Source organism: Mobula hypostoma, chromosome 14 (assembly GCF_963921235.1).
Source record: "Mobula hypostoma chromosome 14, sMobHyp1.1, whole genome shotgun sequence".
NCBI classification, from domain to species: domain Eukaryota; kingdom Metazoa; phylum Chordata; class Chondrichthyes; order Myliobatiformes; family Myliobatidae; genus Mobula; species Mobula hypostoma.
In genome coordinates this window covers 19,508,968-19,535,436 of record NC_086110.1, presented here as the reverse complement: position 1 = coordinate 19,535,436, position 26,469 = coordinate 19,508,968, and the positions used below count along the sequence as shown (strand labels likewise).

Genomic DNA, 26,469 nt, shown 5'->3' with positions numbered 1-26,469 from the left:
ACTTGCTGATTGGTGGGGGAGAAGTGTGTGTGTGTGTGTGTGTGTGTGGGGGGGGGGGGGCGTTATTGTGCACTTCAAGATGAGTGTTCCTTCTTTCAATTCTGTGAACAAATTGCTTGCTATGAAGAAACCATTGAAAATTTGGGAGATAAAAACAAAATGTGTAACGTTTCAGTCAATGACCTTTCACTGACCAGATGAAGGGTCGGTAATCTGAAGTCCGAACTCTTCCTCCGTCCACAGATGCTGCCTGACTATCCCCTCTGTTTTCTGATTTTATTTCCCATCATTTTCTGGTTTTGTTCGCGTTACAATGAGAATTGAACGTTTTGAGAAGTGGAAGCTAAAATCTGTTGTAATATGATTCTAACAAAAACACGGGGAAGTTTATACTGAGGGCGGGAGTGAAGGCAATGGCTTTGAGCTGGAAATTATTGAAATAGCAGCACATTCTCCTCCCCTCTTTACACTGCACCCCCACCCCACCCCACCCCACCCTTCCTTTCCAGTTCCAATAGAAGGTCTCGTCTCGAAACATCAATTGTTCGCTCCACGGAAGCTGCCTGACCGCTGAGCTCCTCTAGCACCAGAAGGGACTGATTTCGGGACGGGACGGGACGGGACGGGGAGAGGGGGCAGGACTTCGGAAGACGCTGTAAAGGGTAAAGTCCCGGGGAGGCGGAAGGCAGAAGGCGGTGTTGTCGCTCGGGTTGCATCAGCCCGGTTCCCGAAGCTCCACGTCTGCGCTCGCCGCGACCAATCGCCGTCAGCCACACTCGGGTTTGACAGCTGACAGCGCACAGCCCGGCCGGACCGCGCCAGCAAAGTTGCGCGGAGACGGAGCATCGAGAGCGAGTTAGCGGCGTCGAGGAGCACCGAATCTCGGGCGATGGGCAGCGGCGACGAAATGGTGACTCTGGTCGTTAAAGTGCCCGACCAAACGTACGGCGACCAGAAGCTGTTGGTGGAGCTGGGCTGGACGGTGCAACGGCTGAAAAGCTTCCTCAGCGAGAAGTACCCGAGCCACCCAGTGAGTACCGGCTGGGTGTCAGGGATACGGGCTAAAACTAACTTATGGGGGTGCTTGGGCGGGGTCGATAGACTTAGGATCAAAGTTTTTCTCAAGTTCCGGCCTTGTCTGCTTGCACCTGTTACCACCGAACTGATAACAGGGCCATGGCTTTCGCAGGCGGCCTTTGTAAGTTTTAAAGACCAGCGCAGTACAGGAGACTGCAATGGAGTCCAGGCAAAGTTGCCTGAGCTTGTCGGGCTGGTGGTTCGGGAGTGCGAAGGGAGGAGCGATGTTAACAAGACACACAATTATGTTAGAGCTGCCCTTGGGACGACTTGTTCACCAAATGATTCTTGTATGTTGAACTATTTTTAACTACACGGCCTGATGCAAGGTGGGGCGAATTATTGCACAGATAAATTTTGAAGATTTTAGGGTTATTATTACAGGAAGTTGAATCGATGGGCTGAATAGTCGCTTTTTTTTGGAGTGAATATTAACGCAGGGTGGGCCAGTAAAGGAACGGAATTAGCACAAATCTGGATTACCAGCGCTTGGTTCATCACCTCCCCGTAAGTAATATTGGGCCTCAAATTTCCACCAAGCAGTTTAACTTTTTCTTTGAAACGTTCTAAAATACAAATCAAAAAGGCAATTAATTCCTTCATTGTGGAGACATGTCATCTGCAGTAAAAACGACTCGGCAGAATTTGTCCAGATGAAGTCTCGACCCAAAACATCCAGTTGCCTCCATAGTGCTGCCTGACTTGCTGAGTTCGCCCAGCACTGTTTTGCTCCGGGCTCAGGCGGCTGCAGGATCTCAGGGACAAAATAATAAATAGATTATATTTCGTGAATTGGGAGGGTGGTGTTTGTGTGTCCTTGAGCTGGAAACTTGCATTAGTTTTACACTGGTGTAGGCAATTTGCAGCAATGTTCAAAGTAAATATGTCATATATATATGTGTGTGTGTATGTATATATGTGTATATGTATGTATATATATGTGTATATATGTATATGTAAATTTATATTGACTACAATGAGATCTAGGTGTTCTTGTACATCAGTCACTGAAAACAAGCATGCAAGTACAGCAGGCAGTGAAGAAAGCTAATGGCATGCTGGCCTTCATAACAAGGGGAATAGAGTGTAAGAGCAAAGAGGTCCTTCTGCAGCTGTACAGGGCCCTGGTGAGACCACACCTGGAGTACTGTGTGCAGTTTTGGTCTCCAAATTTGAGGAAGGACATTCTTGCTATTGAGGGAGTGCAGCGTAGGTTCACTAGGTTAATTCTCGGGATGGTGGGAATGTCATAGGTCGAAAGATTGGAGTGACTGGGCTTGTACACTCTGGAATTTAGAAGGCTGAGAGGGGATCTTATTGAAACATATAAGATTATTAAGGGATTGGACACGCTGGAGGTGGGAAGCATGTTCCCGCTGATGGGTGAGTCCAGAACCAGAGGCCACAGTTTAAGAATAAGGGGATAGGCCATTTAGAACAGAGTTGAGGAAAAACCTTTTCACCCAGAGAGTGGTGGATATATGGAATGCTGTGCCCTGGAAGGCTGTGGAGGCCAAGTCTCTGGATGCTTTCAAAAAAGAGATGGATAGAGCTCTTAAAGATAGCGGAATCAAAGGTTATGGGGATAAGGCAGGAACAGGGTACTGATTATGGATTATCAACTATGATCACAGTGAATGGCGGTACTGGCTCAAAGGGCCGAATGGCCTACTCCTGCACCTATTGTCTATGTCATTTACTTGTGAGCATAGAGTCAATCCAAAAAACCGCAGTAGATTCCATGAAAGACTACCCATCCTGATTGGTGTAGACACCCAATGTGTGAAGGATAACAAACTATGCAAATACAGAACAAAGAAAATAGTAAACAAGCAATAAATATGGAGAACATGAGATTATACACCTCTGTCGGGTTGCCTGTCATTTAAAAAAGAATAGGTGTGTAAGATGATGGAGGGGCGTTGATCGCGTGGCTAGCCAGAGCCTTTTTCCCAGGGTTGAAATGGTTAACATGATAGGGCACAGTTTTAAGGTGCTTGGAAGTAGGTACAGAGGGGATGTCAGGGGTAAGTTTTTCACATAGAGAGTGGTGAGTGTGTGGAATGCACTGTCAGTGACAGTGGTAAGGGCAGGTACAATAGGGTCTTTTAGATAGGTACATGGAGATTAGAAAAATTGAGGACTATGCAGTAGGGAAATTCTGGGCAGCTTCTAGAGTAGGTTACATGGTTGGCACAACATTGTGGGCTGAAGGGCCTGTAATGTGCTGTAGGTTTCTATGTTCTTTAAAAAAAAAAATCCTTCAAAGTGAGTCCGTAGGTTGTGGAAACAGCTGGGCCAAGTAAAGATGAGTGAAGTTATCCACTCTGGTTCAAGAGTCTGATGGGTAATAACTTCCTGAACCCGGCTCTCCCGGTCCTGAGGGTCCTCTTAATCCTGTACCTTCTCCCTGATGGCAGCAGTGAGAAGAGAGCATTAAGGAGTTTGTGGGTAAAATACTGCTTGTTTATTCCATTTGGTGTGAAAATTGAATTTTGGGTTGTAGTGCATTGATGAATTCTTAAATTTGATGTTGCTGTCACCTTGAAATACTGTCCTGAACAAGGATGTGGAAGGATGAGTCACTGCTGCTTTAGATCACAAAGTCTGACTTGTGCTGAGCCTGGTAAGGGTGGTGAAGCAGAGGTTTGAACTTTGCCCTAATTTTGCAATCTTTGTTTATTGTGCAGCCAGTATAGAGTTAAATCTATATGGCAACGTTGCCTTAGCAAGAAGTTTAATCTCCCAATATCAATTGCTGATTTTACTGAAATTCTAATGCAGACAAGTCCACTTTCATAATTTGGCATTCACTACTTAAGACTTCAAATTGTTACTGTCAGCACACAGTAGCTATCTTAAGATTTGTGTTGTGGAATTCCCATGGAAAGTATGCTACTAAAGGCAGTGAGCAGGGATTAGGAAGGTCCTGGGTTTGGTTGCATTTTCGAGCTGAGGCAAATGTGGTGCTAATGGGTGCTCACTGAGGGCAGTGAAGGCCCAACTTGCAGTCTGGTGAGTTCAGTGGCCTGAATTGTAGGGAGAGGTTGGCCTCTCTGGATCTTTATTCCTTGGAGTGCAGGAGAATGGGGGGGTGCACCTCAGAAGTTCGTAAAACCATGAGGGGAATGGATAATGTAGTATTTTTCGCCATAATTGAGGAGTCCAAAACTAGAGGACTTTATAAAAGAGATCTGAGAGCATTTTTTTTTTAACAGAGAGATGGTGAGTGCCAGAGAAAGTGGTCAAGACAGATACAGATGCAATATTTAAGAGGCATTTCGATAGGTGCCTAGAAGGTTGTGGGCTATGTGTGGGCAACTGGGACGGGCAGGAAGGATACTGTGATGGAAATGGACCAGTTGGGCTGAAGGGAATGATTCCACACTTTATAACCCGATGGCTCTGTGGCCAGGTTTGCAGACGATAAGAAGATGGGTGAAGGGGCAGGTTGTTTTCAGGAAGGAGAGGAAATTCAAAACTCGCGAGGTGCAAAGGGACGTGGGAGTGCTCGTGCAGGACTCCCTGGAGGCTAACTTGCAGGTTGAGTCAGCGGTGAGGAAGGCAAATGCAACGTTAGCATTCCTTTCAAGAGGACCAGAATAAATAAGCAAGGATGTAATGTTGCGGCTTTATAAAGCTGCAGTGAGGCCTCACTTGGCATATCGTGAGCAAAACAGGAGAAAATCCGCAGATTGAGAATATCCAAGCAACGCACAAAATGCTGGAAGAACTCAGCAGGTCAGGCAGCATCTATGGAACTGGATAAAGGGTCAGTGTTACGGGCAAAGACCCTTCATCAGCACTGGAAACTTAATTTACCGAACTCCATCTCTGTCTGTCCATACTGTTGCATACAGATATAGGAGTCTTCATTGTTGTTTCTGTAACAATTTTTATTGACCAGTTAGAGTTGTTGACCCTGAGCAGAACCCCGAACTTGGAAGACCAGTGGAATTCTCTTAACCTGGCCTCTACCCTTTGACCTGTTTGGCATGGGTGATCCCTATCAAGGGTCAAAGCACAAGGCCCAGACTTCAGCCAACATGGTTCTCCGGGTCATGGCCGTGGTCCTCGTATGGTGGGGGAGCCAGAATAAGGTGGGGGGAGGGGAAGGAGAATAAGCTGGTAAGTAATAGGTAAAACCAGGTAGGGGAGAATGGAAGAGCGGGAATGAAGTGAGAAGATTGGAGGTAGTAGCTGGAAGAAATAAAAGAATCTGACGGGAAAGGAGAATGGACCATGGAAGAAAGGGAAGAGCACTGGAAGGAGGTGAGGAGAAGAGAAAGGCTAAGAGGGGAGGTGGAATGGGGAGAAAAGAGAAGTGGGAGGAGAGAAATCGACGTTTATGGCGTCAGGTTGGAGCCTAACTCAGAAGGAATACAAGGTGTTGCTCCTCCAACCTGAGCCTCTTCATGTCAGTTCACGGTCTCCTTTACTACCATGTCAGAATGGGAAGGAGAATTAAAATGGGTGGCCACTGGGAAAACCTGCCTATTGTGGCAGATGGAGTGAAGGTGCTTGAACACAATCTGGCTCTGCTCTCGTGCTCCAGTGAAATTCATTGGATGAATTTTGTTTTGTGACACAGTGCACCACCTTTATATGGGGTATTAATAATATAATGTCCAGTAGTCTGGCGAATCGGCCAGTCCAACACCGCCAGAGTCTGGAAGGTGAATTTTACTGTGTCGTTTGTTATAGAAACATAGAAACATAGAAAATAGGTGCAGGAGTAGGCCATTCGGCCCTTCGAGCCCGCACCGCCATTTATTATGATCACGGCTGATCATCCAACTCAGAACCCCGCCCCAGCCTTCCCTCCATACCCCCTGACCCTCGTAGCCACAAGGGCCATATCTAACTCCCTCTTAAATATAGCCAATGAACTGGCCTCAACTGTTTCCTGTGGCAGAGAATTCCACAGATTCACCACTCTCTGTGTGAAGAAGTTTTTCCTAATCTCGGTCCTAAAAGGCTTCCCCTTTATCCTCAAACTGTGGCCCCTCATTCTGGACTTCCCCAACATCGGGAACAATCTTCCTGCAACTAGCCTGCCCAATCCCTTTAGGATTTTATACGTTTCAATCAGATCCCCCCTCAATCTTCTAAATTCCAACGAGTACAAGCCCAGTTCATCCAGTCTTTCTTCATATGAAAGTCCTGCCATCCCAGGAATCAATTTGGTGAACCTTCTTTGTACTCTCTCTATGGCAAGGATGTCTTTCCTCAGATTAGGGGTCCAAAACTGCGCACAATACTCCAGGTGTGGTCTCACCAAGGCCTTGTACAACTGCAGTAGTACCTCCCTGCTCCTGTACTCGAATCCTCTTGCTATAAATGCCAGCATACCATTCGCCTTTTTCACCGCCTGCTGTACCTGCTGTTTATCAGAAGGTGGTGTTACACAAGCTCGTGCTGAAGCAGATAATCAATCTGCCTCTTATTGGGACACAACAACGGTCAGTATGTGGTGGTTGGGGAATGCCTTGCGTCATTTCTGGAACATGAACAGCAGGATTCACGGTTAATTGGAAAGGACAGATACTTACTGCACATTAGCACTGAATTTGATCCATTTGGGGACGTTTACAGTTTGGTCTCTGCAGGAGAAATGCTGTGAGGAAGGAAACTCTCAGCATTTTCTCTGCACACCATGCTGTGTACGTTATACAAGTGCTGTATTCCTGGACTCTGGTGAAGGATGTGTACAGTATGTGCCCTTCGCTCCCACAAACTGCGGGTGAAAGAATAACCAAATCCAAACAGTACGTTTGATAAATTCCGAGAACTTGTTTGTCTAAACTTATTGGAACTCAAAAGTAAATTGTGCAAAGCAGCTTGTGAAATTTTTGCACTATTACAACCGTACACCAGTCTTTCATTGGAACATGGAATGAACCAGTGAAATGTAGCAGTGCTTGTGTTTATGGATTAAATTAACTTCCTTAGAATCACCGCAATCAAATTGTCACTTTCTGCATAACTTTAATGATACAATTTGCTTTTGTAGACTACTTGGTTCATTTTTAGTGTCTTAGAAGTGTTTCATTAAAAGTAGCTGGAGACCAGTGACACTTATGTAGGCAAATATTTATTTTACTGTGAATGCATGAAGTTGTTTATTGTACTCTGCCATGTTATATCTTGTGGAAACTCCATAACTTGAGATCAAAAACTGCAATTTCAAAATCACCCTTTCAGGTTCAAATTGATAAAGTTCCACTGAAATTTTGGCAGAGTTGAAATCAGCTGCAGACATTTGGTGGCAACTCTGAATTATCACTGTTTCCTTCTCCAGGCACAATCAGAGCAAAAGCTGATTTATTCAGGGAAGTTGCTGCCTGATCACCTCTTGCTGAGGGATATCCTGAGAAAGGTCAGTATTCTGAATCCTCTGGCGAAGAAGCAGCAAAATATATATATTTTTTTAAAGTTGCTGTTGTCCACAAGTTGCTTGATCAGATGTATTTCTTTGTCAGTGTGTGATTAAAACTGTTCACCTTGTTGAGGTTATTCTCACTCTATGGAGAGACAGGGACAGTTGTTTCCCTATTGTAGTGAGTGGATGTGGGGGAGTGGGCGGATGGAAGAAGAATTCTTCCTCAAGCAGGCCACCCTAGTTCTATGGTGGCACTCCTATCCCTCAAAAAATTCAATCCCCTTTTACAGGAATCCGGGCACATAATTTAGTTCACAAACACGAGAAAATCTGCAGATACTGGAAATCCAAAGCAACACACACAAAATGCTGGAGGAACTCAGCAAGCCAGGCAGCATCCATGGAAAAGAGTGAACAGTCAACAATTCAGACTGAGACCCTTCATCAGGACTGAAACATTGACTGTTTACTCTTCTCCACAGATGCTTCCTGGCCTGCTCAGTTCCTCCAGCATTTTGGGTGTTGCTCTAGTTTCACACTTCAGTACCGTAATGAGGGAGTGCTGCATTGTCAAAGAAGTCATCCTTCACGTACATGGTTAAATTCGTGTTGTGGCTGCCCGTTTGAATGAATATAACTGATTCTATTGTGCTGCTTTGAAGAGATCATAAGATGTACGAGCAGAAGTAGGCCATTCAGCCCATTGAGTCTGCTCCACCATTCAATCATGGGCTGATCCAATTCCTCCAGTCATTCCCCACTCCCCTGCTTTCACCCCATGCCCTTTGATACCCTGGCTAATCAAGAACCTATCTATCTCTGCCTTAAATACACCCAGTGACTTGGCCACCACAGCCACACGTGGCAACAAAATCCATGGATTTGCCACCCTCTGACTAAAGTAATTTCTCCGCATCTCAGTTCTGAAAGGACATCCTTCAATCCTGAAGTCATGCCCTCTTGTCCTAGAATCCCTACCACAGGAAATAACTTTACCGTATCTAATCTGTCCAGGCCTTTTACCATTCGGAATGTTTCCCTGAGATCTCCCCCCCCCCCCCCCCACCCCCATTTTCCTGAATTCCAGGGAATACGGCCCAAGAGCTGCCAGACATTCCTCATACGGTAACCCTTTCATTCCTGGAATCATTCTCATGAATCTTCTCTGAACCCTCTCCACACAATACTCCAAGTGTGGTCTCATGAATGCCTTATACAGCCTCAACATCACATCCCTGCTCTTGTATTCTATACCTCTAGAAATGAATGCCAACATTGCATTTGCCTTCTTCACCACCAACTTAATCAGGAGGTTAATCTTTAAGGTATTCTGTACAAGGACTCCCAAGTCCCTTTGCATCTCTGCATTTTGAATTCTCTCCTCATCTAAGTAATAGTCTGCCCATTTATTTCTTCCAGCAAAGTGCATAACCATACACTTTCCAAGATTGTATTTCATTTGCCACTTCTTTGCCCATTTTCCTAAACTATCTATGTCTCTCTGCAGGCTCTCTGTTTCCTCAACACTACCTGCTCCTCTACCTACCTTCGTATCATCAACAAATTTAACCAAAAATCCATTTGTACCGTAGTCCAAATCATTGACATAGATCGCCTTATTGTCTTATGGTTTTGAAGAGAAAAGGAGGTTTTCAAGTTTCCCTGACTAATATTCCCCCCAGAGTCTATCATAATCCAAGACTCCTCCCAGCCTAGGTACTCTCTCTTCTGACCCCTTCCATCGGGTAAAAGTTGCAGAAGCTTAAGAATATGCACTCCCAGACTCCAGACCAGCTTCTATCCCACAATTATAACGTTTTTCTTGCATAATAAGGATCAACTGATGATGTCACAGTGACCTCATTGTGACCCTTGCACCTTACTCTCTACCTCCACTGCACCTGTAACTCTATATTCTGCCTTCTGTCATTGTTATTGAAGCAAAACGCCTTAGCCACAACGATCTTTCCTTGTAGTGACAGTTTTTCAATCTGGGCACCAGCTTTGTTAAACTTCTCTCCGCCCTCTCCAATGTATATTGCTTATAATGTGACGACTAGAAGTGTAGACTGTTCAAGCTAAAGATCTCATGCTGCACACGTGAAAAGTATACATCCCTGCTCTGTGTCCACACTAACAAAAGAAAGAATCCCGTGTGCATTTTTGTAGCCATCTTACTGACCTGTCCACCTGTCTTTTAAATACCCGGGGGCGGGGGGGGCCTCTGTTCTTCCATTTATCTTGATAATTTCCCTTTAATTATGTACCTCTTTATTTTGTTGCAGCTCTATTAATGCTCTATGACTCTAAATGCAACTTGCCTCTTTTTCCAACTGACCATGACATCTATACCTTGCTGGAGTCCAAAGCTTCTCCCTACCTCCAACCACACATGGAATTTTTGTAACTCTGCAACATTAATATGCCCATTGGTTTGCATCTAAATTAGCAATGTATATTCCAGAATGTGAGGGACTCGCTATTGAGTCCTGTGGGAGTCCTACAAAAGGTCCCATCACCCATTACTGGGTGCACAGAGCCAACATTGTATCTGTTTGCCACTCTCCCTTTGATACCATTGGCTTTAATTTCATTGGCCAATTGACCCACAGAAGTTGTCAAAAGCCTCACTGAAGTCCTTAACCCTGGCACTTGGAACAGTCGTGGCAGGGGCTGTCAAGGTTCATATTTCACTTCCTACCCAGGTGTTGGGTGTGCATTTAATAAAATAATGAGCATGTTATTTCAAAATGCTTTCAGTAAGTGTGTTTTGACTGTGTATCCATCATCAAATTAAAAAATAAATATTTTACTTAATTAAATTGTTTACTTCATATTTATTAAACAAATACTAAATAAATATAATAATTAAAAGTTTTTAAAAATATATCAAATAAATCTGCTTAAAATGCTGATGTCAATATATGAATGCAACATGTTATACAATTTACACATATGATGCCAGTTTACACCTCGAGAATCAAAGATTTAGGCAGACTGAAGCTCTCTGGCAGAATGTTTTTACTCTGGCTTCAGTTCTTGCAGTAAATCTTCATTCTATTAACTCCATGTTTAAAAAGACCTGTGAAATTTCTAACTGGCAATGCCAATCTGCACTGAATTATTACAAGTTATATGCCACGTTACATAAGTACTAAGAATGCAGTTTGAATTGATGTACATTGATATGGAAATGTTTGTGATATTGAGATGAACTGATGAGAGAGTTAGGAGCTGATCGTTTAGCTGGTCTAGGATGAGAGAATTTGGGCAGTGTGTTCCAAAGCACTTTTGCAGCCAGAGGTTGGTTAAGATTGCCAACAAGCCCCACTGTATGTCAGAAAATCCCAGGAGCAAGGTTCAATGAGACAAATTCTCTTGTAACCACAAACTCAGATGGAATGAGGTGAAAGAAGGGCAATAAAATAAAGGATCTGTCCGATACCATCTCTAAAATGTGAATACAGATTCTTAAATGATTTCTCATGTATTTTTTGAGACAGACTCAAAATGCAACTCACTATGCTAGTGAGAAAATATGCATCTTGGTCTGAAACATCAACTGTTTATTTATTTCCATAGATGGTACCTGACCTGCTGAGTTCCTCTAGCTTTTTTTTCTGTTACATTAAAGTTAAGTTTTTGATGTTAAAAAAATTAATTGCTCTCATCTTTCTCTTAGAAGATGCAAATTTCTCACTGTCCCCAAGTCAGAAAGCTGGAAATATTTATTCCCTATTTTCAAAAATCAGTGCTATTTGCAGCATAAAATTTTACCTGAGTCCCTCGTTAACATGCTGATCACTATCTATTGTGAAATTTGTGAGGGAGGCTGTGCCGAGGATGACATTTCAAAGGATCTTACACCCACTGGGCCTGCACCAGCTCTTTGAGAGAATTCTCAGCAAGAGACCTGTGCCTGCCTGTATCAACTCAGTGCCACACAATGACAGGTCCACACCATCCTCACCCCAGTGCTATACAGTGATGGACTTGTGTCCATTTGTACGGTGCCTCGTACTGAATACCGGTCCAGCCGATGGCCCAGTTCTGACGTATAGTAATCTCCCTGGAGCTCCTCTGATCACCAAATGGCATAGGGCTCTGGGATAAATGGTGCTTTTGTGCGTTGGAATTCTTAATGCTGTCCTCATGACCCCTGTCGGTTTTAGCAAGAAAAAAATTAGCATCCTAAGGCAGGTAGAAGTTGGGAGCCTTGCTGCAAATGACAGAGAACACTGGATTAGCAGTTCATTTTAAATTGCCAGTGGATAGATTTAACTCAAGGTATTAAGGGATATGGGGAAACGTGAAACGAGAAAATCTGCAGATGCTGGAAATCGAAGCAACACACAAAATGCTGGAGGAACTCAGGAGGCCAGACAGTGTCTATGGAAAAGAGTGACAGCTGACATTTTGGGCTGAGACCCTTCATCATGGCTGGTGAGAAAAGCTGAGGAGTCAGAGTAAGAAGGTGGGAGGAGGGGAGGAAGAATTGTAAGGCAGTGGGTGATTGGTGAATCTGGGATGGGGGAGGGATGAAGTAAAGAGCTGGGAAGTTGATTGGTGAGAGAGTTAAAAGGGGAATCTGATAGGAGGGAATGGAAGGCCGTGAAAGAAAGGGAAGGGGAAGAGCTCCAGTGGGAGGTGATGGGCAGGGAAGGAGATAAGGTGAGAGAGGGAAATGGGAATGGTGCATGGGGGAGGGGCGGTGGTGCATGACCAGAAGTTCGAGAAATCGATGTTCATGCCATCAGGTTGGAGGCTGAATATCTGTTCTTTTACATATCCATCATGATTTCGGAGAATGAACAATTAACTAGCCTACTACTAGCTGTGTTCTTGATGGATTTTTATCTCTGGGCAGCATTTAATCCCAAAATGAAAATCTTAAATTATAATGTGGAATGACTTAAACTGCTGTGTTCTTGGCCACATTAGTCATAGAACTTGAATTGTTTATGTACGCATTTTGGGAATCGTAGTCAACGTTCTCTGTACCACATCAGTACTGTTTAACATTTAATTGTTTGGATTCGTGCTGTTGGATCATGGGACTGGGACAGGTCATCATTAAGGGGAAGTAAAATTGAGACTTTGACCAAACTTCTGTTTTTTTTATTATGGTGTTAACTTGCACATGGTAATCCATCTATTTACCACCACTTTTAGCTTTCGGTTTTATTTGGATGTTGATTGAATAGAGCTAGAAAAAATGTTCACTTTCATGGATTTGGGGAAATGCAAGGCTGAATACAAACTTTAGTTTGCAGAACTTTTATCAGGTTTTGTAGATCAAATTGATTGACTTGCAGCAGGAGTGATCCTTGTGATAATTGTCTTGCCTCTCTCTTTTGTCTCTTGCAGTCTGACCAGTACCACACCATTCACTTGGTCTGTAATGTTAGGAATGGAACGAAGTCTAGACAAGAGCCAATTGTGAAGGTAAAAATAAAAGGTTGGGGACTGGGAATGAAGTGTACTTGTATCTGCATGAGATAGATTGGAGGAGCTTTAAAAGCCTGTCATTAGCATTGACAACACTGGCAGTTTTCTCTGATGTGAGGAGTGAGAAATCATTACCTGTTTATTTCAGTACTTCTCTAAAAGGCAAGCACCCCTGAGTTGTGTGCACTTGGAGATGACTGCCACACTAGAAGCATTTTAACTGAGTTAGATTTTAGATCCATTTCATATATGGGATATCTGTCATGGATTTTGTGGCCATTTCGTGCCCTCCAAGACTCTCTGCTCTGTTGATTGTTTTGATGCCGAGCTGCTCTACCCTGAGCTGGATATTGTGACGTCCACAGTACTACCACTTTCAGAGTGAACATTGAGAGGATATTTCTAGTAGTGGGGGAGTCTAGGACTAGAGAGTACAGCCTCAGTATACAAGGATGCCCCATGTCCTTTTAGGACAGAGATGAGGAAGAATTTCTTTAGCCAGAGAGTAGTGGTTCTTGAATTTATTGCCACAGGCAGCTATGGTGGCCAAGTCATTGGATACATTTAAAATGCAGGTTGATAGGATCTTGATTAGTCAAGGTATTAAAGGTTGTGGGGAGAATGGGGTTGAGAGGGAAGTGAGATGTTTGGCTAAGGTCAAAATATCTGATGGAAATATTCAAAGAATGGACAGGGCTGCAGTTTCTCCCTGTGACCAGACCAACAATTATCCTTAAACATTTATAAATAATCTCATTTGTGTGCTTAGTCCCAAGCTGTATTCAAATCAACTATCTCATTTACTAATAAGCTGACAGAGACTGAAACTTACAAAGCCGTAAATAATGAAGTAATTCAGGATGTCCTGCAGAATTCGAAGTCACAAGTTCCTTCTATGTAATCCCAGCAGAGCACAAAGGGAGGTAATTTTTTTTAGAAGCTGGAGTCTTGAGCTCCGAGCTCCTTCTGTAACCCATTATGCCTGTTAACTTCTCCCTGCCTATCAAAGCAATTGAATACCTAGATCTTTAATAAAATCTCTGTCCCTTGCAACTTCCAGAAAAGTTAATGGTTGCTTTCATTCCCTCCCTTTTTAAGTGTTTGAGATCTTTCCTACATTCAAGACCCTATATCGTTGTCAAACGTTGTCTCTCTGTCACATCTATGCTGGATTAAGGGCAGTGATTCTCTGCTACACACTTCTAAAAAGATGCCAGCAGTAACATTCTGAAATTATAACTGGATCAGTACAGTAGCCTTGTAGGATAGCATCAGATACAAATGATATTGGTATAGAATCAACAAATTAATTCGGCTCACGACATCAGGGAAGGGAAAATAGTATTGTTTTGGATATTCAGACAGAGCAGAGAAATCTTGTAAGAGGAGTAAACTTTAGCAGTTAGTGCTATGAGCTGTCATTACAGCTGTCCACAATGACGACAGGTGCTTTGTCAAGCAGATGGAAATCTGTTTTCACCAGTATGTCCCCCTGCTCGATATATTTGTATGATTTGTGGTACTGCAAGTTTCTCAGTTGTCTTGAACTTGGAACAATTTATTTATACCATAAATGTTTACAGTTTTCTGTAAGAGTTCTGGGTGAGGGCAGGGGGAAATCAAATTGGAAGTTACTTCTGTTCTTATTCCTAATGTTTAAATTTTAGTTTTACACATTGGGACTTGATTGATATATTTGTGAATGGGTTTAGTCACTGTCAGGGCAGTAGAACTAAATAGTCAATAGCTGCTTTATTAGGTACACCTGTACACATCGTTAATGCAAACATCTAATCCACTAATCATGCGGCAGCAACTCAGTGCATAAAAGCATGCAAACATAATCCAGGGGTTCAGTTGTTGTCCAGAGCAAAAATCAGAATGGGGAAAATGTGATCTAAATGACTGACCATGGAATAATTGTTGGTGCCAGATGGAGTGGTTTGAGTGTTTCAGAAACGGCTGATCTCCTGGATTCTCACATACTACAGCCTCTAAGAGTTTATGGAGAATAGTGTGAAAAACATCCAGTGAGCGGCTGTTCTCTGGACAAAAATGCCTTTAGAGGAAGATTAGAAGAAAATGGCCAGAGTGGTTCAAGCTGACAGGAAGGTGACAGTAACTCAAACAGCCACCTGTTACAACAGTGACCTGCAGAAGAGCATCTCTGAACACACAACACATTGAACCTTAGAGTGGATGGGTTACAGAAGACTTCGAACACGCACGCACGCGCACGCGCACACGCACACGCACACGCACACGCACACACACACACACACACACGCACGCACACACACACACTTTTTTTAGATACAGGGGGTTCCTAATAAAGTGGCCACTGAGTGTAGACGCTGGTGTATCATTAGCTTGGATGTTTACTTCAGTGACAAAGAACATCAGGTGGAATGTGAAACTATGCCTATTCACTGCTGGCTGTTTTCTGTTACTAGCTTCATCTTGATCTCACTGAGACTTGTAACTGAGGGGGCAGAACAAAAGATTGTTCTTCCTATTGCAAGTTATCCTAAGAAAATTCTTTGTTCCAAAGTGTGAAGTGATGCTTTTGTAGGATTGAATAGAGTATCCAGCAGAAACTGGACACCCGTCTTTTAGCAAGTCTGCTCTTGTATTTGGAAATTACATCTTGTGGATTGCATGGTAGAGAAACAAAAAAAAACATAAATGAATAAAGCAGAAGGACTTGTGGAGCTACAGCTGAGGGTTATTTCTCTACCCAAGATTAATTTTTGTAATCTATTTTTTATTGAAGTTCATCAAACAAGCATGTCCATAAGATGTATTTCAGATACTGTACATATACATCATATTCATATTTGCCACAAATGTCCACATAATATTTATCTGAGGTATACACTTATAGAAAAGAGAGGGAAAAAAAGAACAAGCAAAAGGAGAAAACTATGTACAAGTAGGGACCAAGATTAATTTTTTGGAAGTGGAAATGGGACTTTTGAAAGGAGGACAAGAACACAGAAGGCAGAGGTTGGCGGTAAGTAGTATATTCAGTCTGAGGGTAGGTTACCAGTGGTATTCTGGGACATCCACTCTTTCTGATTTTTATAAATGACTTGGATGAGGAAGTGGAAGGAAGGGTGGGTTAGTAAGTTTATAGATGACACAAAGGTTGGTGGTGGTGTGGATAGTGTAGAAGATTATCCTAGGTTACAATCGGACATTGGTATGGGCAGAGCTGAGCTGAGAAATGGCAGATGGAGTTCAATCCAGAGAAGTGTGAAGTGATGCACTTTGGAAGTTCACACTTGACGGTGGAGTACAAGGTTTGTAGCAGGATTCTTAGCAGTGTGGAGGAGCAGAGAGTTACTGTGGGCCAAGTTCATAGATCCTTCAAAGTTGTTTGGGAAGCTGGTAGGCAGTTAAGAAAGCGCATGGTGTGTTGGCCTTCATTAATTGGAAAATTGAGTTCAGGAACCGCGAAGTAATGTTGCAGCTCTAAAACTCTGGAATATTGTGATCAGTTCTGGTCGCCTCGTTATAGGAAGGATGTGGGTGCTGTAGAGAGGATGCAGAGGTTTATATATTATACGTCTTGTACCTAATAAAGTGACAACTGACTGTATATTCGTAGTCTTCTGCTGTAGGCCATCCACTTCAAGGTTCAAAGTGTTGTGCGTTTGGAGATGCTCTTCCTAAACCACTGTAGTAATGCATGATTATGTGAATGACTGTTGCCTTCCTGTCAGCTTGAGCCAGTCGGGCTATTCTCTTCAGACCTCTCATTAACAAGACGTTTTCACTCCCAGAACTGCCACGCACTAGGTGTTTTTGTTCTTTGCACCATTCACGGTAACTCCAGAGACTGCTGTGCATGAAAATTCCAGCATTTCAGCAGTTTCTGAGATATTCCCATCTGGCATCAGCAATCATTACGCACTTAGTTCATATTTCTTCTCCATTCTGACGTTTCATCTGAACAACAACTGAACCTCTTGACCACGTCGGCATGCTTTTATTCATTGAGTTGCTGTCACATGAGTGGCCGATTGGATATTCGCATTAACGAGCAGATGTACCTAATAGAGTGGCCACTGACTGTATGTTCTGTGTTCCAAAGTGGCATATTGGAAGTTTCATGACTTTGGGGAATATTTTGCTCAAACACCACATCCTTCCTCATTTGTTTAACTAGCTAACTTTCTTATTCTGTTTTATCAATTCAAGGAGCAACCAGATACACCTGCTGCTTCTGGCCAGGAGAGCCTCACTGTCCCAACATTGGTAACAGCAGATGGTCTCCGTCGCAGAGCACCCAACACATTCCCGTGGGCCTATGGTGCCTGGTAGGTAGGAGCCGGGCATCCTTGACCATTGACTTGACATTTCTTAATATTGGGGTGGATTTGATGTGGGTTTCTCTTTGCCATTGAAAGGCCTCCAAGGGAAGATCTCCAGAGCCCAGAGGGGATGTCTGGTCTAGCCGCATACAACCTGTACAGCTCTCAGCAAATCCTCTGGTTCCAGCAGATGTATGCACGGCAATATTACATGCAATAGTAAGTACCCATGGGTTTTTTTGAATGAAAAAGGAAGTGTTTCCTGGATAATTGCTGTTTCTTTCCTCTCATCCTGTCTACAAATTCCGGTACAATATTGTGACCATGGTCTTAATGGGAGCAAATGCTCTCCTGGTCATGCATTGTACCAAAGGAAATATTGCAGAGTGCATGTAGTCACAAAGGAAGCCAAAAATCTACCTAGTACTCATTGTGGTGTCATTAATTTGTTCTTAACTATCTTTGACCTGAATATTGAATGCAAGTACTATTATCTTTCGGAAAACTTGCATTTCAGTGCACCGATTACGGTGCTATTAAGATGTCTTGCTCCCAGAATAACTTCCAATCCAGAGTGCACGGAAATACAAACAGTGGGGAATAGAGAACACGAGATTCTGCAGATGCTGGAAATCCAGAGCAAAGTCTCGGCCCGAGATGTGGACTGCTTGTTTGTTTGTTTATTGAGGTACAGCACGTGATGGGCCCTTCCGGCCCTTTGAGCCATGCTGCCCTGCAGTCCACCGATTTAACCGGAGACTAATCACGAGACAATTTACAATAACCAATTAGCCTATCAGTCTTTGGACTGTGGGAGGAAACCAGAGCACCCAGAGGAAACCCACGCGGTCGCAGGGAGAATGTACAAACTCCTTATAGACAGCAGCGGGAATCGAACCCAGGTCACTGGTACTGTAAAGAGTCATGCTAACCACAATAGATCCTATCTGACCTCCGGGGTACACGGAATACTCCTTTCACCAGTGCCACTCCTTCACTGGTGAACAGTTTGTACTGAAGGAGATGAAAGGTTCATCGATTGAATGAGATATGGATGACATTACCCATTGATCTGCACATGCCAATGATGCTGTATATACCTTTTGGTAGCTTTATGGGAGCTGGGGTGGGGGGAGGGCAGATTTGGATATTTATTGGCTCTTAGCAAAGCCTAAGAAACCTTTTCTATCAGAGTGTTATCATTTATATCTGTGGGTATTCGTGCATCTCCCTAATGAGAGCTGTGAGTACTGTGTTCACCATTTCTCGGCTGGACTCTGCCATTTGTTTCTATAACCACCTACCGTTCAGCAAAGAGCTAGTACAGTTGCTGTCAGCTACAGCCTCAACCCGCGTGTCAGTGTAATTGTGAAGAGAGGCTTCCTGTTGCTTTTCTGCAGAGGGGTGGCTGTATATATCCAAGGTAGTTACTGGCTGAATATTTGCCTGTGGTCCTGTTCTACTAAAGAGTAATGAGAACCTTTCCATACACTCCCTGGACTACTCTTTTATTTCCTCCTTTATTGGAACTTCTCCTTACTTGTACCCAAATCTTTTGAATGTTGTTTTATGTCCACCACAATTGTTTCTGTGTACCCATCTGGAATGGAGGCCTTTGAACTTGGTCACCTGGGAGTGAGATTAAAGAACTTGCATCAACATGTAGGCACACAAGAACAATGGTTGGCTCACCTCAGGATGTGAAGAGGTCCCATGAATGGACTATTGGGCAGAAAATGTACACATCCTTGAATCAAGTCAGCTCTGATATTGAAACACGGAGCTCTCTTCCCAAAAGAGTTGTCAAGCTGTGCTAATTGACATCTTCAACAATTGTTACGGATAGTTTTTTTAAAAATTTTAAATTCAAAACATTGAGATAGACGGTTCAAACATTGGCAAATGGTGTTGGCCAAATGTTGGATCAGGCTCCTGGAACTGCTGCACATTGTGTTTAGCTTTGATCCTGAAGCATGGATGATCTCAGAAAGGTAGGTGGCAACATTTTTCCATCTGGGTTTGTCTGAGATTCTCTCCCATGCCCTGGAAGGTAGCTAGGTTAACCATTCCAATGGCAAACACCAAGGGAAATTCGGCCCTGAAGCTGAGACTCAACGTGAAACCCTTGATAGTTCTTTTACCTCCACGGGTTCTGCTCAACCTGCTGAGTTCCTTGATAAGTTGGTTTATTGTAGATTCCAGATGCTTGTTTTCCAGATTCCAGCATCTTTGGTCTCTTATTGATATAAGAGTGATCCATTGGATTCTATTTAAGTAAATATTAATGGTGATGAGTCTCTAGTTGATTTAGTAAGTAGACGTGTTCCTTTAGGACTGATGCTGCTTTACGCTGTCTGATTGTCCAGTCAAAGCCCATCCAGTAATGGAGCATCTCACTTGCCTCTCAACGTGCTTTCTCTCTTCACAGTCAGGCTGCAGTCGCCGCTGCTGCGGCTGCCACCAACTCCCAGCATCAACCCGTGGTCACGCCCGGGACTCCAGCCGCGCTGCCCAACCAGCCGCCTCTCGTCAACCTCCCTGCTGATCAGAACGCTCCTCTACCTCAACTCAACAACCCTCCGGCCAACCAGAACCTGCGGATGAACGCCCAGGGAGGCCCCGTGGTGGACGATGATGACGACTTGAACCGCGATTGGTTGGACTGGCTCTACCTGGCTGCCCGCGCCTGTTTCTTCCTGAGCATAGTTTACTTCTATTCGTCGCTGAGTCGTGTGGTGTTGGTGGCCAGCGCCATGCTGCTGATGTACCTGTAAGTATCCTGTTGTTCTTTGAAGACATCAAATTCTGAACCTGGCCTGTTTTACTAGTCATGGAGTGCCATGTCATTCTCAGTCGCACAACCTGTTCAACGTGTGGTGGGGTTGGCCAAATAATAAAGCACTTTGGATTTTGCCATGAGATTATTTAATTCCGTGGAGGCCATACTGTTATGGTGGTACCTCCAGTACCAATCGATCTAACTGAAGAGAATGAACCGGATGTTATCATTATCAGGCAGTGATGCACATAATTAAATATTAATAAAGCAATGAAATATAACTCAATTAACTCAAATGTTGCTTCCTCTCATAACTGTTCCTCTTCAAATAAATTGAACCTGGTCTAACCCAGCAAGGGTTTGGCAGGAAAATCACCCAGTTTTACTGCTGGGAATTTAAACACTGCACTCCCTGAACCAAGAGTCCAAAACGCTTGGTCAGTTAAATGAGGAAAAAGTAGCAGTTTCACGTGGAACTGATGACTTTCCTTGAGTAAATGTCACATTGGGCCCTGGCCAGGAACCTCCCATGGGGTGCACACAGTTGTGGAAATATTTTCTTTCTGGATTGGCAGGCCACTCCACAGAGGGACGAGTCTGTTTCATTTTAACGTACATTCAGAATTTATTTGGGTGAATAATTCCAAACCTGGAGCTAATCTCTCCATGCTAACTTGGAGTTTGTTTCTGATTTAAATAATCCAGGAATAATAACTGTTATGATCAAGAGCCATTTGATTTGAACATATCCTTCAGGGACGAGGAAGAATCTGTGCAGTCTGGTGTAATTCAATGTGATTGACTATTAACTGTCTTCTAAAGTTACCTACGTACTCATTAATTTCAGCCAGTCTTCTACTCAATCTGTCTCATTCACTTAGCTCCTAACATTACTGCAAGTTAATGTCCCAATAGACAGGATGTTTGTAGCTGAGCACATGGCACAAAATGGTAAGCTGTTTAAATAATTTTCAGAGAACAAATGTATCACCATCTTGTGTAAATGAACAAAAAAATAATTTGCACACTGTTTGCATATTTTATATATGTGCTTACATAAGGCCGTGGTGAATTAGGAGCCTCTTTCAAAAGCTCCGTTAGTATTTTGTAATTGAGTAGAAAATTCAGCAAGTCACTCGCATCTGCCAATTCTATTATGCCCAGCATTTGCTCCTCGGCCTCACTTCCTATGTCGTTTATGCCTTAATTTTCTTTACTGAATGTAACGTCTCAGTAGTGTTTGTAATTCCACCATTTCCCCTACCAGCTACGTAACTTCATGATATAGTTCTGCTTTCATAAATATTGGTATAAAATTATCTTCTATTCTCCTCAACTATTTAAATGTTTCCCTAATAAATGACGAAATGTATGTAATATCTCTGCTATATCTTGTCTCAATTATATGTAGTATTTCAATATAGTACTTCCAGATCAAAATTTTGTTCCAAAGAGTTGGATTAGTTTAGTAATTGTGCTTCTAGTCTAAATGCAGAAACATCATTACTAATGTTGCCTTTCAGTGTCACGTGCTGACTTCCTGATGAGTACTGAACCAAAGAACTTGATTTAAGATTTCTGCTATTATTACTGTCTTAAGTAGAATTTTCCTTCATCGCCCTTTCCCCAACATCATTTGTCCATTTGGTTTCTTGATAATTACATGATTCCTTCCTTCGTAGTTGTTTTGTTTTGGCTTTTTAGACCCCTCCCCGCCTTTTTTTCCTTTGTGCTATGTCCTCACCCTTCAAGGTATTCTTAGCCTTCTTTTTTCCTCTTTTTTTTGTAACTTTTAAGAAGCTGTGCTGAGATGTTGTTTAGCAGAATGCCTTTCAACTGTTAGAATGTATTTTTGTCACAGGTATTGAGGTACAGTGAAAAATTGTTTTGCATGCCATCCTTACAGATCATTTCTTCACACCGGTGCATTGAGGTAGAACAAGATAAACAATAATAGAATGCAGATTAAAGTGTTGTAGTCAGAGAGAGAATGCAGTGCGGGCAGACAATAAGATGCCAGGCCTTGATGAGATAGATGGTGAGGTCAAGAGTCCATCTTATTGTCTTATAACAATGTGATAGAAATTGTCCTTGAGCTGGTGGTATGTGCATTCAGCATTTGCAGTTTCACTTTGTTGTTTACATTGGTGTTCATATTTGTAATATCTAAATTTTCTTTGTTTACTTTCCGCAAGTCTTTCACTATGGTTTGCAATCTTTTCAATTCTTATCTTAGTCACATTTACTGGTCACTATTGAATATGTTCCAATTTTGTTTCTCCCTTTTCTGCTTCCTTTTACTGGTTGAGTGGAGAACCTCCTGTGGCGTTTCTATTGACTGAATGGTTTTTTGAAAAATCTAGTGTAGTGTATTCCAAAACTAAATCTCCATTTGGAAATAATTGAAAATTAGATGTTGCATATCTTCCATGATTAAGTAGTCTTCTTGTCAGCTCCATGATGCAATCTGAGGATAAAGCTTGTGTCCTCTTGTTCTCCTGCAGACATCACGCTGGTTGGTTTCCATTCAGACATCCAGCGCCGGTGCCAAATGCCAATGTGCCTTTGCAGGAAGCCTATCCAAATCACGGAAACCAGGAACCCCAACAGGATCAAGAAGATCAGGATGATGTGCAAGACCAGGTTGGTATATCTATAGATGGGAAGGACACAGAGCAAGTAAAACAACAGCTGTTAAGCTGCTTTTGGTAAAGGGAGATATCCTAGTACTGATTTTATTGAGGATATGCCTGCTTATTCTAAAGTTTGTGAACATAATTAACCAGGACCTCTGCAATATGTTTGGAAGATCTGCTGTTGGCAGAAACTAGTGGTGCTGGCTTTGGTGCTGTTTCTGTGATTTAATGAGGTATTCCAAAAGTTCCATAGGCATTGACGTTTTTGGTAGTTTTCTTGTTGGGAGATGCTGAGTGCAGAGCAATTTCTTATGAAGATCTTGGAGCAAATCTCCAGGTCACCCATATGTCAACAGTAGGAGGATATCATTCAGGACCAGGGAACTAAATTCATAATTAAAAGCTTCAGCTCTAAAATCCAAAAAGTTTCTGGATTTTATAAATGTAATGTTCTCGTCAATCAGATGCTCAGTGTGCACTCTCCAGCATAATGGGAATGACGTAGTTTAATTTTGTCCCAAATGTAGCACAGATTCTCTCAGTTCAGAGACACAACTTGCTTGTTGATCTGCATTGATAGAGGCCAAGCTTTATGCGATTTCAAGTGTATGATTTTGTAATCAGCAAATAATAAACTTCCCTTTGGTTGTGTGACTTGCCCAAGACTAAGTGGGAAGAACCCTAGTGAAAGATCTACCTGCTCTGATCCCATCGCATGTGGGCAATGAGGTGGGAAAGGGAAGTCTCCTTGTTTCAGTTGTAAATAACCTACCCTGCATTCTGGGGTTATGAAACCTGGGCAATCCCCATCAGGAATATCTAATCTTTCAGATTAAATTCGACTTGATTTCTGAGTTCTTTCAATTTTTAAAAAATTTTCAATGAGATTCCATCTTGTTTTTCCAAGCTCTCATGATCGAGTCCAATTGGGAACTGGGTTCTGAGCACTGAAGAGTATGTCATTAGACATTGCAATTAACCCAGAAGAATCCTCCTTTATTCCTATACTGTTTCCTATCTGCTGAGCAGATAGCAAATTTATTTATTTACAGTGCAGAATAGGCCTTTCAAGCCTCACTTCCCAGCAACCCCGATTACTTATTACAGTTCTCCCCATCTATTCTAGATCCCCAAAGAAAAACATCCAGTAGTCTTGTCAGAGATTATCTCATTCTCACAAATTAATGCTGTGTTTGACCAAAGTGAAACTGTTTCTCAAATGCTCTGCTGTTGTCATCTTTGATGCCTCTAGCATTTCCCCCCCACTCCAGATGGTCAGTCTAGCCATCTATAATCCGTTTTTTCCCTATTTACCATTCTAATTAACGAGGTTACATTAGCCTCTTTCCCTGCCACCAAATCATAGAAACTATTCCAGAATGTTTCTAACACCACTTCTATAGTTCCCTGAGGTGTAGGGTCTCATCAGCTTTAAATTTCCCCAGTTTCTCTAATATTGTTCTCCCCTCCTCCCCGCCTCCCCTCCTCCCCGCCTCCTCCCCTCCTCCCCGCGAAGACAGAGCCAAAGTGCTTTTTGTGCCTTTTTTTTGCTTCCTATTATGAATTCCCCTATTGCTGACTGTGAAGGGTTCTCTTCACGTGTCTTTAGAACAGCTTACCGTCAGCTTCTGCTGCCGACTAGCTTTCACTCTGCTGTATTTTTCCCCTCTTAATCCCTTGTTTGTCTCTTGTGTTCTAAACCAGTCCTTCTCCTTTGTTTCTGCTTGTATATCAATTTATCTAGCTCCTCTGTAAATCTAATACTGTCTGAAATTCCCTTATCGGCATGGTTAAGCCTCTGTTCCTGTTTTGTTTTTGTCCAAGATGTGAATGTTCTGTTCATCTGTGCACTTCTTCAACATTAGCCAGCACAGACCTACCACCTGCCCCATGACTAACATTACCCAATCCCTGTCTGGTCCAGAGAAAAGTCATCAGGAAATGTTTCTCCTCCTTAACCCTGTGACTACATCAGCAGGTACGGTAGAGATGACATTCCAGGATTGGGCTTCTGAGCCAGATGATGCTGAACGCAAGAGTTGACCACCAAAGTGTATACTCCATTCCGTGTGGTTAAGTTGCCAAGAAGTTTGATTAAGGAGTTGCAACGTGTGTAGAATTGTGGATTATGCTGCATTCACAAATGGATAGGTTTCCTTTCCATTTCAGTAATATTGTCTGGTCGCCTTCTGAGGATGTTGTCACTGCAAACCTGCAATGATTTTGTAACTGACAGTGTGAAAAAAGCTCACTGAACACACAACGCTATGCCTTACAAACCATCACAAAGCTCTTCAGAATTTTCTGTTTCTGAAAACAGCCAAAGGCTACAGTGCTGTCCTTGTGCTTTTTTGTATAGTGCATGGTCAAAGTAAACTTATCATCAAAGTATGTTTGTACATCTATGCCACCATATACAACCCTGGGATGAATTTTCTTGTGGGCATTCTGGGCAGAACAACAAATATGATAGGGTCAGTGAAATATGACACAAACAAACAATGTGCAAAACAAGACAAACTATGCAAATAAAAAAAACAAAGTGGAGAAACTGAGTTGTAAAGAAGCCTTGTAAGTGAGTCTATAAGCTGTAGAATCAGTTCAGAGTAATAGTGATTGAAGTTATCCAAGCTCATGGAGAAATGCAAAAACACTAAGTAGTAAGTAAATGATGCTGAGAACATGCCTAATATAGTTCCCTTTGGTGCAAAGCCTTTATAATGCAAAAATGCTGATTGTTTCAAATATATTCGAACCTCTTTAACGTAGGTAATATTTGTTCTCTTTGTGTCACCTTGCTCCCCCAGTGCTGAATCTTCTTTGATTCCTTGCCTCTCCCCAATATCCGAAATTTGCTCTCTCAAATGTCATTACATTTCCTGATATGTGGCTGAGTGTTAAATTGTGTCCAGTAATGTCCCACTGAAGTACCCTGGGATTTCTAAGTACAGCATCTAGATTATTCCTGGCTGCTTTCTCAGTTCAAGAGCACCTACCGATAGAGGTTTACTGTGCCAGCAACATCTATGAATAATTAACAAAAGAAAATGTATAGAGTTAGAAAATGAGTCCAGGGTAAATAAAAGTTGTGTGTTTGAGTTTATAATTAATATGTGAGGTTAAATACTAATGGAATGACTTGTTTTGTGTGTGAATTTCAGAATGTGGCACTGGATCAAGATCGTGAAAGAGTGAATAATTCTGGAAGTGATGATGTCAGGGACGCTACCCTGGCCCCTGAAGCTGAGGTGAACAGGACGACATTTGTAAATAAAGCCTGGGTATTCTTCAAAACCTTCTTTGCCTCTTTGATTCCAGACGGTCCCCAAGTTGCAGCAAACTGAGTTTAAGTACATGCAGAACTGCAGAACAATGAAACCAGTGCAATCCTTGTTCCAGGGCTTTCGGGCAGTGTGCAAATGAGGCCAGACTGTTGACTGAATTTATGAATGTGATTCCAAATGGAATGTGGAACTGTGTGTTATACGAGGCTACAAGTGTAAACTCTGTAAATTATTATGAGGTGCAATTTAGACTCTTGCCTATCTGAAGCTGTAAATCAAATCTTGAAATGATTCTGTGTCGTGACTGTTTATAGTGACATCCTTTTCATTAACAGCTGTGAGCAGAAGCAATTTTAACCTTGCCAACTTCACGCTGTTGAAAGTGCATATTTGCTTTTGGGCAAGTTTATTTTTAAATAGCCTTTGAAACTTTCTGTTGATACATATGCAAAAAGGTAAATCATTTTTGCCTAGCAATACAAAAAAAAAGCACAATAAAAGGTTTGGATACATGAGACTTGCTGTTCTCAGATGTGCTCTCTTTGAC

The 26,469-nt window shown here is 42.5% G+C and overlaps 1 protein-coding gene across 1 annotated transcript; it reads left to right on the top strand.

Annotated features, from left to right (window-relative positions):
- Window positions 1–637: 637 nt before the first annotated feature.
- On the top strand, window positions 638–26,437 carry herpud1 (homocysteine-inducible, endoplasmic reticulum stress-inducible, ubiquitin-like domain member 1). Its single transcript, XM_063066754.1, has 8 exons — window positions 638–1,030; window positions 7,379–7,456; window positions 12,827–12,904; window positions 17,111–17,229; window positions 17,320–17,442; window positions 19,652–19,993; window positions 22,507–22,645; window positions 25,800–26,437. The coding sequence occupies exons 1-8, from the start codon at window positions 890–892 to the stop codon at window positions 25,980–25,982; spliced, it is 1,203 nt and encodes a 400-aa protein (XP_062922824.1). The 5' UTR covers window positions 638–889; the 3' UTR covers window positions 25,983–26,437.
- The last annotated feature ends 32 nt before the right edge of the window (window positions 26,438–26,469 follow it).